At 36.9% G+C, this 11,901-nt stretch overlaps 1 protein-coding gene across 2 annotated transcripts in view; it reads left to right on the top strand.

Moving 5' to 3' along the window:
- Nucleotides 1-211: 211 nt before the first annotated feature.
- The window catches only part of arvcfb (ARVCF delta catenin family member b), a 214,977-nt gene continuing 203,287 nt past the window's right edge, over nt 212-11,901 (top strand). For both annotated transcript variants that reach the window (XM_081366705.1, XM_081366656.1), the window contains exons 1-2: nt 212-347; nt 3,195-3,311. In XM_081366705.1, coding sequence (XP_081222831.1) covers nt 3,239-3,311 — 73 coding nt within the window. In that variant the 5' untranslated portion in view covers nt 212-347; nt 3,195-3,238. The remainder of the gene's footprint in view (nt 348-3,194; nt 3,312-11,901) is intronic.

Below are 11,901 nucleotides of genomic sequence, written 5' to 3'. Positions count from 1 at the left end.
AAACGTTGCACTATCTCTGTAGAGTCTGTATCAGAGAGTATAGCTCTGCACTGTTGTAGTAGTGTGCAAAGCAAGCCTCGGAAGAATCCAATAACACTGACAGGGTTTTTGTTGTTTAGATGGAAAGCATCGTGGCATTTTACACGTCCACTATTTACATTTACGATGAGACATATCCTTTGAATAATAACACGGCTGATTCGAAAAAGTACGCAGTGAGTTTTCTCGCGGAGATGCGTGAAGCTAACCGTGGAATCATCCGCTGATACTGTTGACAAGTTGAACTGCTGCTGGTGTTGCTGCTGCTGCTGCTGTCCCTACACAACTCACTCGCAGAGAGGATACAGGTAAGATTACTCTTTCTTTTGCGCAGCAATATTCTTTATCTGTGATCATTTAAACTCGACATTATAACTTATTTCATAAACCACTAGGTTATATGTGTAGCCTTCTACTCAATTCGCGTGTACGCGTATCTCAACTGATCGAGCGATTCGCGTAGGTTATTGACTATCAATTGAGAGCAGTTGCTCGGCTCTAATTGCACAAACATTACATACATTTTTGTTTTTGTGCGTTTGCAGATATCTCATTATGAATTCGTGATAGTTTACTTTAAAGCATTTGAAGATGTATCACTTGGCTACAATTGGTAGGCTATTTGTCTTCGTTGTTTTGAGGCAGCGCGTCATGCTTGATAGTAACACGCGCGCTCGTGAAATGCAGCCCTTTAATTCGATCGTGCTCGTTTTTGATTATGATTATGATGGGGGAAGCGCACGAGGAAGCGTTTATCAGTTTTCTCACACCCAGAGCATCAAATTAAAGGGAATTATTTGGAATTATGCGAACAAATATGAATAAAGTGTTTCTGGTTTGGTTACTCATGAGAACTGAATTAGCCTTCATTTCAAGGCTTTTTGCATCTGTCAGAAAGGGGATTCCTGGTGTCAGCGCATATGGCGCGATTTCAGGTGTAAAGATATCATTCTAATAGAAGAGTTCTCTTGTTCTATTTTATGCTTCAAGTAGAGTAGTAACGATCTTTTAGAACGGCTTTTTATTTTAATGTATTAGAATAGGCCTAAATCATTATCAAAATATTGTAAATGATAAATTATAGGGACCGGGCAAGTGTTTGAAATGGCACGTTTAAATAAAAAAAATTTCGCATCTTATGAATCTGGATGAATCCCAACAGGTCGACATCATGATTTTTTTTTTTTTTGACATTATATACTTTTTCCCCTTGCATTTAAGGATTTTGAGGGGTGGGAGTGGGTCCACACTGCCAGCCTGCATTAGTAAATAATCATGGTGGGTAATTAAGTTTTAAAATTTCACACTGTAGGCTACTGTGAATTTGTAAACAGTAAAATAACGTTCTTATTTGCATATTCATGAGGTCAGTGACATTGATTGGACGAACACAGCTGACGTGCGCGCGACCTGTTTTGGTAAGCGCTTGTTTGATAGAATGTGAAATGTAAAGTTAGACGCTGAATCTAAACGGCGTTTGGAAGTTTCTGCTACAGTACAAAACGTATACATTTTTAATGAGGTAAGCGATGCTAAGTTTATGATTGGGTGGCTGATGTTTACTGTAACCGGAATATTTCACTCTGCATTTCTGTATATTTCACCTTTGACACTGCATTTGACAGGATATCTGACCAATCATACTTCGCCATCCGCCATTTTGTCCGACAAAGCAGTCAGGAGAGTTAACTTAGTAGATTAACATGGGAGGATTTGAACTTGAAAAACGGAGTGTAGCTGCTACTGACGTCTTTCCGTGGTTAAAACAACATTCCTTCTTATGTTTGTTAATGTTTATTTGAGGCTATAAATTAACTAGAAGGAAGAGATGATCGGTTCACCGTTCACGAGCAACTTTAACCGATGCTCTACAGCGATCTGTCACGACACATTAAAGAGCCACAAAACGGTATTTATTGTTTAAATTTCTTTTAAAGAATTACCAAATTTGAAAGGTGAGACTTTGTTTAATATGTTTAATATCAAACGTAACCGAAAAGTAACCTGGTCTGTCCTGTCTGTCAGCGTGTTGTTAGTATTTTTCACTGCGTGAGAACATGGTGTGGCGTGAGAACAGCGTAGCTTGTCGGACATAGCGACAGTAACTAAGGGGGGCGGGTCTTTGCGAACGGTCAATTCTATGCTAACTCAAATGATTCAAAACCAAAGTCTTTGTTCAAAACCCAGTGTTAAGGCCTGTTGTTTACAACAAGAACAATACGGTAACTATAATGATAAGTATAAGCGTCCAGCCGTCCACACAAACGGACAAACGTTTTGTTTATAATAAACGCGCGCATGTATATTCTCTGTGAACACAATTGCAGCGCGCGCTTTAAAGTCCGGTGAATTTTGATTGGCTGTCAATGTTTTTTTTTTTTGCGTCAAAATGGCTGCGATTCCAAACATGTCGTTCCCTTTTAAAAGGGTTAAACGCAGTGTGATGAGATCGAGATGTGATGTGCATTTGCAGTGTCTTATGAAGCAATACATATAACTGGCATTTTCAATTAAGGTTATATTTTATGATCAGTTTTTTTTAAGGAGATGCTTTCATGTAATAATCAATGTGCAAATCAGACTAGTGGGTGAGTGATCAAGCTTCGTATTTATTATCCCTTCATCCTTTAGTTAGGTTTAATGTGATGTATAGGCTATATCTGTGCAACTTTGCATGTTGGCTAATTAATTCTTAACTTGACAATGACATTCACTTTACTAGCTGTAGTAGGCCTAACGTTACTGTTTTATTGACAAGGCTTAGTGTCATATTGATAACATGTTAACACAATTCTGTGATTTATTTAAGTTTTCCTGTTCTTTAAAAACTCTTTTACCCCAGTTGAGATGGGAGCTTGTTAAATTAGGCAGTGCTGTCATTCATGGCACACTGAGCAGCTTTGCTTGTCAGGAGAATTTCAGATCTATGCAAAGAGCTACCCTTTGTTCCATTTTATAATTTAAAATAAGTCATACATGTTTTTGAAAACGTTGTTTTAATGTAATTCAAGGATGGGTGCTGTCACATTTGTTTTGCTGCTTCTTGCATCAGGAGGAGAGAATTTGCTGAATTTATAGAGCTTCATAAAGCAACAAAAGAGTGTTGCAAAGCAGGCCAGTGGGGAGCATATGCTTATGTTTTTATTGTTCTTCAGCATTTTGCAGTTCATCACATTGTGATGTTGCTTCAGTCAGATGGATGAGAGCTGACAGAGCTGAGCTTGAGTCTGCAAAAAGGGCTCTCGTACAGAGAAGACAGGATGAGCCTCAAGGTACGTTCCCATTGGCTGGTAGTTTCCTGCGAAGCAGACTTCACAGGGTATTCGTCAGGAAGTGGGTAGGGAATTTTAACTATCAGTTATTTTAGGCCATCAGAAGGACAAGAAATTTGGCTCAAATAAATAAAGTGATAAAGAGTTGAGGGTCCAGCAGCATAATTCTACTCAGTTGTGGTTCCTATGCGATAGTTTGTTGGTAATAAATTGACCGTCAATGTCGAAAATTGTTATGCTGCTTACAATTTACAATTACAACTGAAACACTTGAATTTATTATGTGCGTGTATATATATATATATATAATGTGAAAGATCAGTAATTTAATGTTAGTTTTTAATAAATATTAATATAAATTTACTGATGTCCTCTGTTTAGTATGTAGTATGTTGCAGAGACTTCTATATTTTATTTCGCCTGGGGGGTCAGTTGCCTTTGGGGTCCATATAATGAGAGGAATTGTGTGAAGGATTGTTTTTTATCAACTTTTCATATCTCACTTGTAGAATATGGAAATCATTATGAAGTTTTAGAGTTTGAGTTACTTTGATGGGAAGTCTCTAAAGCTTCTCTTTTTCTCTCACCATCTCTATTTTCCATGATTGTCTTGGCCTTGACTGTAAAGCCCCTGTTCTTTGGAACAATAACTATGGAATGTAGAAATTCCTCAGTGCCTCCTGCCTGGAACTCAGAGTCATTTCATGTTAATGAAGTGTCTTCATTATGTAAGCTTTTCTTTGACTGAATCTCAATTTAGGGCTGGTTCTGTGATGTACACTCATACACTAAGGCTTTGTTCACAGTGCACACAAATCCATTTTGGTTTTCAAATCCGATCTTTAGGTCTGATGATCCTTACTGTCATTTTACATGTGATTTGATTCGCTTGTTCAGACAGTGTTGTTTAGACTATACCTGGTGTGTCTGCATTGGTTGCTATAGTAATGATGTAAGAGTCAGCGTGATGCTGAGGAAAACTGCTCATGTTTATCATGACATCTCACCACTACAGTGCTGAACTCACGAGATGCATGAGAGAACATAAGCGATTTAGGCATTTTGCACACGTGTCTTAAACCACTGACTAGTTCACTATTCACTTCACTACATAGTGAATTTTACACAGTGATCAAAGAAAGGGTGTATTCTGACAGCCCAGAACAATATTGCATTGTACTTTGAATGGTTAAAAAATGAATGGCTTTTTTTAAAGGGTTAGTTCACCCAAAAATGAAAATTCTGTCAGTAATTAATCACCCTCAGGTTGTTTCAACACCGTAAGACTTTCGTTCATCTTCGGAACACAAATTAAGATATTTTTGATTAAATCTGAGAGCTGTCTCACTCCTCCATAGGCTTCTATGTAATTGAAACTTGCCGGCCCAGAAAGTTAGTAAAGACAATGTTTCAAATAGTCCAAGTGACTACAGTGGCTCAACCACAAGTTTATCAAGCGACGAGAATACTTTTTGTGCGCAAAAAAACAAAAAATAACGACTTTATTCAACTATTAATTTTTTTTCTGTGTGGGCCTCAGAGTGAGTTCACATAGCACAGCGCTTCTGGGTTGTATGTCAGAAGGTAGGCTCACTATTGGCCAGCATCACGCATCATACACATGACCAGCGTCGGCCAATAGTGAGCCTATGCTCTGACGTACAACCCTGAAGCGCTGCGCTGTTACACTACGTGAACTCACTCAGAGGCCCACACAGAAGAAAATGAATAGTTGAACTGGCAGTTTAGACCGTGATGTAAAAAAAAAAAAAAAAAGGATTTAAAAAAAAAACAAAAAAAAACGTTTTCTTTATCTGAATATATATATATATATATATAATATATATGCTTCATGTCCGATCAAAGCCAATTAATAGTGTTAGTTTGCACTTAATATTAATGTTTTGTAACTGTTAATGTATCCAAACACTGATGGAAAATGTGCCAAAAGGTAAGCAAATCACAGTTGTGGCAATAGTCGTACAATTACTTGTACATCGTGATCCGGTATGATAACAGTGAATAGTTTTGTCGGTTTGTTTGACCATCTTTGAGCGAAACGTCCATTGGATGAAAAGAAGAGACAGTGAGAGGTTTCCCTGTGAGGGTGAATGACTCTTTATGGCCACACACCTGCTGATAGCTCTGCTTGCCCTGTCTCTCCCAGGCCATTTGGTATGCTGCAAAAATCCACGACTGGGCGATACTGACTCTCCTTGGCACAGTTTGTGGCACCTGCTCTGAATAAACCTTCCTGATAAATAGCCTTTTTTGATGGCATTTCAGAGAAGAGCATCAATGTTTTTTTGTCCTAAATAACATTATTCTAGGTTTATCAACTGATAAATCATGTAAAAGAATTTGTACACTACACATTTCCAGGGAGCAGAAAATTAGTATGTAGAGCACATATTTCTTTTGTTTGTGCTGCTGTGGGACTGTTTGTTGGATTGTGAAGGTCTAACAAATGTCAGGCCTACCTCAGGTTTGAGTGGTGCAGGCATACGTTTTGCTTCTACGTCTTCAAAACGAGTTTTCATTGCTCATGCAATAGTTAAGTAGCTTGTTTAAAGATTTTATCAGCATCTCATTCACAATGCATCTGAAAATAAGCCTAGTTTTCAGCTTTGAATGCTGTCAGTTCAACTGTGTAGATAAAAAAAAAAAAAAAAGTTAATTATCTCACATTAATTAATTTTTTTAATTTGTTTAACAATATTCCTACAAATTTTAAACCCCATTGTAATACTAGTCTTAGTAATTAGCTGTAAAATGATTTGTACCCTTTGATAGGGTATTGGCTTCCTTCAGTCCTCTGCCAAAGGTGGTTTTGTTAGTTTTATTCTGTTCTGTAGAACTTTGGTCAGCCTTGGTTGTTTTTAAATGTGCTTTATAAATAAATATTGTATTGTATTGTATTGTTTTAAAAAGACAGTCCCAGATTAGTTTCATGTTATTCTTTACGAAAAAAAAATATCTTCTTTTTTTATTTTATAATTTATTTATTTTTTTACAAAGAATGAATGGTTAAAAATGATGCACAAGTCTTTATGTAATATTTGTTATTTGTTACAGTAGGTATATGAATAGAGTGCATATATATATATATATATATATATATATATATATATATATATATATATATATATATATATTTTTTTTTTTACATATAAAATTGACATTTTATGTCATATGAGGATTCACCTTACACAGGGATTTTGTTACGAATTGCCCTTTTACAGACTTGTTAATTGTTTTCCATGTTGTGCGTACTAGAGCAGCGATGCAGATATTTACAATGTTTAAAGCTAAAGTGTGTAGGTTTTTTTTGCATGTAATGTCACCAGAAGTTATGATTCTTTACAAGTTTCCCAACATTTCCCCATTTTCAGTTGGTCAAGCAAATGATTATACACAAACTCATAGCATTGGAGCTGTAATGTTGGCACTGGGCAGGACATAAATGGTATAGGTAGGTACTTACTAGAGTTTCTGAATATTAAGCTGGTACAGGAGAAAATATTGAAAAATTACACACTTTATCTTTAATCTGTGGCACAGTGGAAGTTAAGATGGTCAGATTGTTCATTCTGAACAAATACAAATAAAATGTCCCTCGTTAACTGTTGAGTGATGGGAAGCCACTTTCATTTGATGCACATAAATGTTACCAATGAGCACATGTGGTTACAGTACATGCTTCAGATTGTTGTTTTTCACCATGGACCTTCCCTTGATAGCGCAAAATGCCTTTACCTCTCGTGAACTAGATATGATGGTGGGCGTATCTGACAATAATCTGATTATGTAATTTTATCGACTCAGTGGTGTCTTGCTGTGAAGCTATAAGATAATACAGTGAGATTCTTTAAAAATGCATCAGTCAATCATTTGATATTGCAGGTAATTTATTTTCTGTTCAAAAGAACCCTGTTCTGAATAGCACTGTCATTTTAGACTTCCCCAGCTTCACTGTTCTGCTCTTGCACAGCAAAGTCACCATCCATCTGTCCTCACGTTCTCGTATGAATGATATTGGATAACATTTTAACTCCTGTGTTTGGGCTGCACCCAACTAATCCTCTTTTCCCAATCCCTTCTGCTCTGCACTGTGCTGGGACAAGAGCTTGATTTATGAAAATGTGATCTGGTGGAAATTTCCAGTCATTTCCCAATGCCCTTCTCATTTCCCAACCCTTTCTCCCGTCACTCGCTCCACATCCTACTTGGCTGAGGAGATGCTTCCTGTCATACTTGACCCTGTTCCAGTGAAACCGTCCAAGCAGGCTGGTGGGACTTGTCCTTCGGTGGATGTCATGGTGTGTGTGGATTAACCCTGGCTTGATAAGAGCTGCTTAATTGTAATCACTGGAACATCCAGAGAGGTTAAACACTGCACTGTGTGCCTCAGGACAGGAACTAAATAGCTGATGCTAGTTCACCTGGCTCTACCAGAGAGGGCACCTGCAGAGTGGCATATTTGTGCAAAGTGCTGATATTGCAGGATAGGTGACGTTTGGAATGATCATTTACTAGCTCATAGTTTGTTTTAGGTCTACATGATAAAACTGATAACCATCTTGATGATTTTGCACAAAAATTATAATCATGATTAATCATGATTATTGTCATTTTAGAATTTTCATAAGCACAAATCCAGAGAAAATTTACTTTACCTCAACTAGTTTCCTGATGTAGGCTATTATTTATCTGATAAATGAACACTCTTTTAATTATGAAACCTGGTACATCTCTTCAAAAATAAACCAGTGAAATGCCTAATATTAACTCCAACAATTCCAAATTATGTTAAGTTTTTTTTATTAAAACCACAACAACAAAAATGACTTTCAATTGAGTCTTTGTATAGTCTAGATTCATGTTCAGAAGTGATCACTAAGGTTTGCTTGCAGATTTATTTGCGCAAATGACTGTGGGAAAGAAAACTGACTGGTTGTATTAATTACGCTTTCATTTGAGCAAAATGCCACAGTAGAGAAGATTGCTAAACTCCAATGTATATGTTTGCTGGTGTTTTCAGATCATCTGTGTTTATTTTCCCCTCAGTGTGGAGAAAGTGCATGCGCATGGTTGCCATGTTGCGCAGAAACATTGGGAAGTAAAACACTGGGCAGAAAATAAATCCATTTAAGAGAAAAGCTTTGATTGGGGAATTTAAACTCTTGACATCTGGCAACCGCAAGCATGAAAGCTTGTTACCAATGCAAGATAACTTGAATGCCAAATGAAAATTAAACAAATAACCAGCTAAAAATCATTATCACGATTCAAATATGATTGATTGATATTGTGCAATTCTAGATTTTTTCGTTATTTGTAGCCTATTATCCAAAATGCTAGTCAGCAAAACATATTTTATTATATAGCCTAATTATATATTTGCATATGTTGCCTGCAAAACCTTTTATTTCAAGAATGAATTTTTGAACCCTTAAACCAAAGTTTTACGTGGCTGAGTTGAGATAAATTGTCTTTTTTTTTTTTTTTAATGATGTTTGTATGCGTTGTCTGTTGGAGGAGAGGCTGTGGGAAAGGAATGTCCTAATGATCCAGACTGCTTTGTTGGAGCATGACCCAAAGCCCCAGTGTGGCATGCCTGATCTCTGCCCTCTCTGAAATGGATCTTCTCTCTGAGCTCAGATGAGCGGAGCCGCTTTCAGTGCTCCCAATGGTGTGCCATTTGGATATCTGGCCAATAATTAGTCAAAACGTACTTTCATGTTTTCAAGTTTTTTCATTATTTATAGCTGGTTTCTCCTCCTCCTTGAGTACCGAATGCAATTATGATGTGAGAAATGACTTTTTGGAAAGGTTTGTTTAATTAGCAGTGCCCTGAAAACACTCTGCTCAACATTGCAAAGCCACGCTCTCTCCAACTCACCACAGCCGTGCCAGAATTGCTGGGGATTAGCTAAGACTTTATTTTGAATACATTTCAAACACCAGCTCTCCTAAAGAGGTCATTTCACAATATATTTATTTATTTTGTTAGTCAAGCTTTTTTTGCGCCAAGTACAATCATGATTTTTCTCTCTTTCTGACACTTTAAACGAAACAGGCTTTTTTTTTTGGCTGCTGTGCCTTTAGGACTTCTTCACCTGTGAAATGAGATCTAGTGTTTTGCTGTGCTTACTCATGGTCTGGAGGTTTGCAGTTGGGTCAAATATAGATGGCCTTGGCCTATCTTAGTCACAGGCTTTCTATGCAAAGCCTTTGACAGGTTCAATCCAAACTAAAATGAGCCTAATAAGTCTGAAATGATCAGGGGCCTTGTTTAAATAAATAGACTTCAGGTGCTATTTCCTTAATTCTTGACTTCCTCATTAATTCTTATCTCTGAATAGGTGGGAAAAGGTACTTTGGTTTTGAAGTGAAAGCTTAGCTTATGTGTGTACTGTCGAACACACAGCCTTTCAAATGATACAAAAATCGTTTGTATTTGTTTTTTTGTTGTTCTTGTTAAAACTAGAGTTGCGTGTCTCTTAACCCCCTCAAACAAGTGCTCGCCACCGTTGAAGCATTGTTGCAGTCTCAAATAATTTGTTGTTCTTGTTTTGTCTTCTCTGTTTCTCTTTTGAATGAGCGTACAAAGTTTGCACAGTTAGAAAAATGAGGCTCTGTGCACAGTACACATTAGTCCCTACACACATTCACACAGCAATCCTGGTAAAATACCATAAAATTACCAGAACAACTTTTCCGGTAAATGCACAAATGTTCACACAAGCAACGATGTTCCGTCTTTTTACAGGTAAATCAGTTCTGTCAATTTCCTGATATCAGAAGTTGTAACATTACCAGTCCGTCTAGCGCATGTTTACATAGAAAAATCTGTAAAAGCAGCGGAACTTACCGTAAACAGCTCCGACAGAGCTATATGATTCGCCTAAAGCAAACTTCTTGCGTCTATGGTATTTTTGTAAAGACTGTATTCGTGAAAGGAGCTGTTATACAAACTATGGGCCTTAGTTTTAACACATGCTATTTTTTGACTGGAGAAGTTTTTGCGATGCAATAGACACAATTGTTTTCTTTGCATTGAAGTTTTGAAAGTGTAAGAATTTGATTTCTCATGAATCAATACAGATGTCCCGATTCGATTCCGATGCACAAGATCTCAATTCAATTAGAGATTTTCAATTCAATGATTCAATTTTTCACTGACCCCACCACAAAAAAGTAATAAATGTATAAAATAGTTATTAAAATAGCGCAAGGTAAATATAAGGATGGCTTCTAGTGGACAAGACTAGTAATAAGATTAACATCAATCAGATATTATGTCCAATGTTTGCGGAAATATCCTATATGGAAAAAAATATCGATTTGTGGCTTTTGAGAATGGATATCGAATCGACCACATTTTAAAAAACGATTAATAGCCCTAATGACCAGGATTTTTTGCTTGTCTTTGCTCCCCCTCCCCCTGCATAGTGCACAAACAAAACATTATTTTAACTTTAACATCTTATTGCAGCCTCTCTTTTCTTAAAAATGCATCTATTGAAGGTCTGAACATTGCCTTCCTCACATTAAATCAATATTTGCAGAAAGTAATTTTTAATGAAAGGATGTTTACCGTATCACTCCCCTGTTGGATCTGTGGCTTCCCACTGTATTTCAGGGACATGAAGAGCTCTTGATGGCCATTGAAGTCTTTTAGCAGGAGACAGGATTGCTGAGCTACATGCAGGTTTGCCTGAATGGTCTCATAAAGAAGCTGTCAGATAAATGCTTTTCTGCTAATGCTTAAGACTGGGCAGGAAATGAAAGGAAGCCTCTGTCAGAGGCTGGATGTGGCAGGATGAACTGCCAGCTTTCTTATCACTGTGTCTTTATGCATGTACCGGTTTCCTTGGCAAACTCTGAAGCCTGGTCCAGTGTGTGCTGAGGAGAGGGGGAAATGAAGAACACTGGACATGAATACTAGTGGACGACTGGATATAGAGGTGTCACATCTGTGATTGTGAATTTCCCACTACAGGACAGTGTGTGCTGACGTTGTAAACCTGGCAGGACTGGGACAGAGTATAGATGGGCAGATCAATCTTGAAATATTGGTACTTAAGATAGTGATGTTTCATTTAGAGGTTTCTCAGATGAAAACATTGATTTTAAGTGTTTATTCTTTTTTAATTATTAAGGAATTCATTTTCATGCATCTTATTTCAAGATTATTTCATATAATCTTTAAAGTAAAAATAAAGTTTATTAGCAAATGGCTGAGCAACTGTTTGTCCTTCCGCTCATCTGAACACAAACAGAAATGCTGAAAAGCACAAGCTGTCACAGAAACGGAGAGAGCGGTGCCTGCCAGAGGTCATTACAGGGAAAAGAAACATTATCTGACTACCTAGCTAAATGTTGAAGTGAATTTTTGCTTGGCTAAACAAGGATTAAATTAACACAAAAAATATATCAGATAAAACACTGAATCATAATCACAATATACACTACTGTTCAAAATATTTTTTTCATCAGAAATTCAGTAAAAACAGTAATATTGTGAAATATCATTACAATTTTAAATAACTGTTTTCTTTTTATATTTATGTATAAATATATAAAA

The sequence above is a fragment of the Scardinius erythrophthalmus genome (genome assembly GCF_964197995.2).
Source record: "Scardinius erythrophthalmus genome assembly, chromosome: 5".
In the NCBI taxonomy this organism is placed as follows: Eukaryota; Metazoa; Chordata; class Actinopteri; order Cypriniformes; family Leuciscidae; genus Scardinius; species Scardinius erythrophthalmus.
The sequence above is the reverse complement of the archived record's forward strand: the minus strand, read 5'-3'. Positions and strand labels throughout refer to the sequence as shown.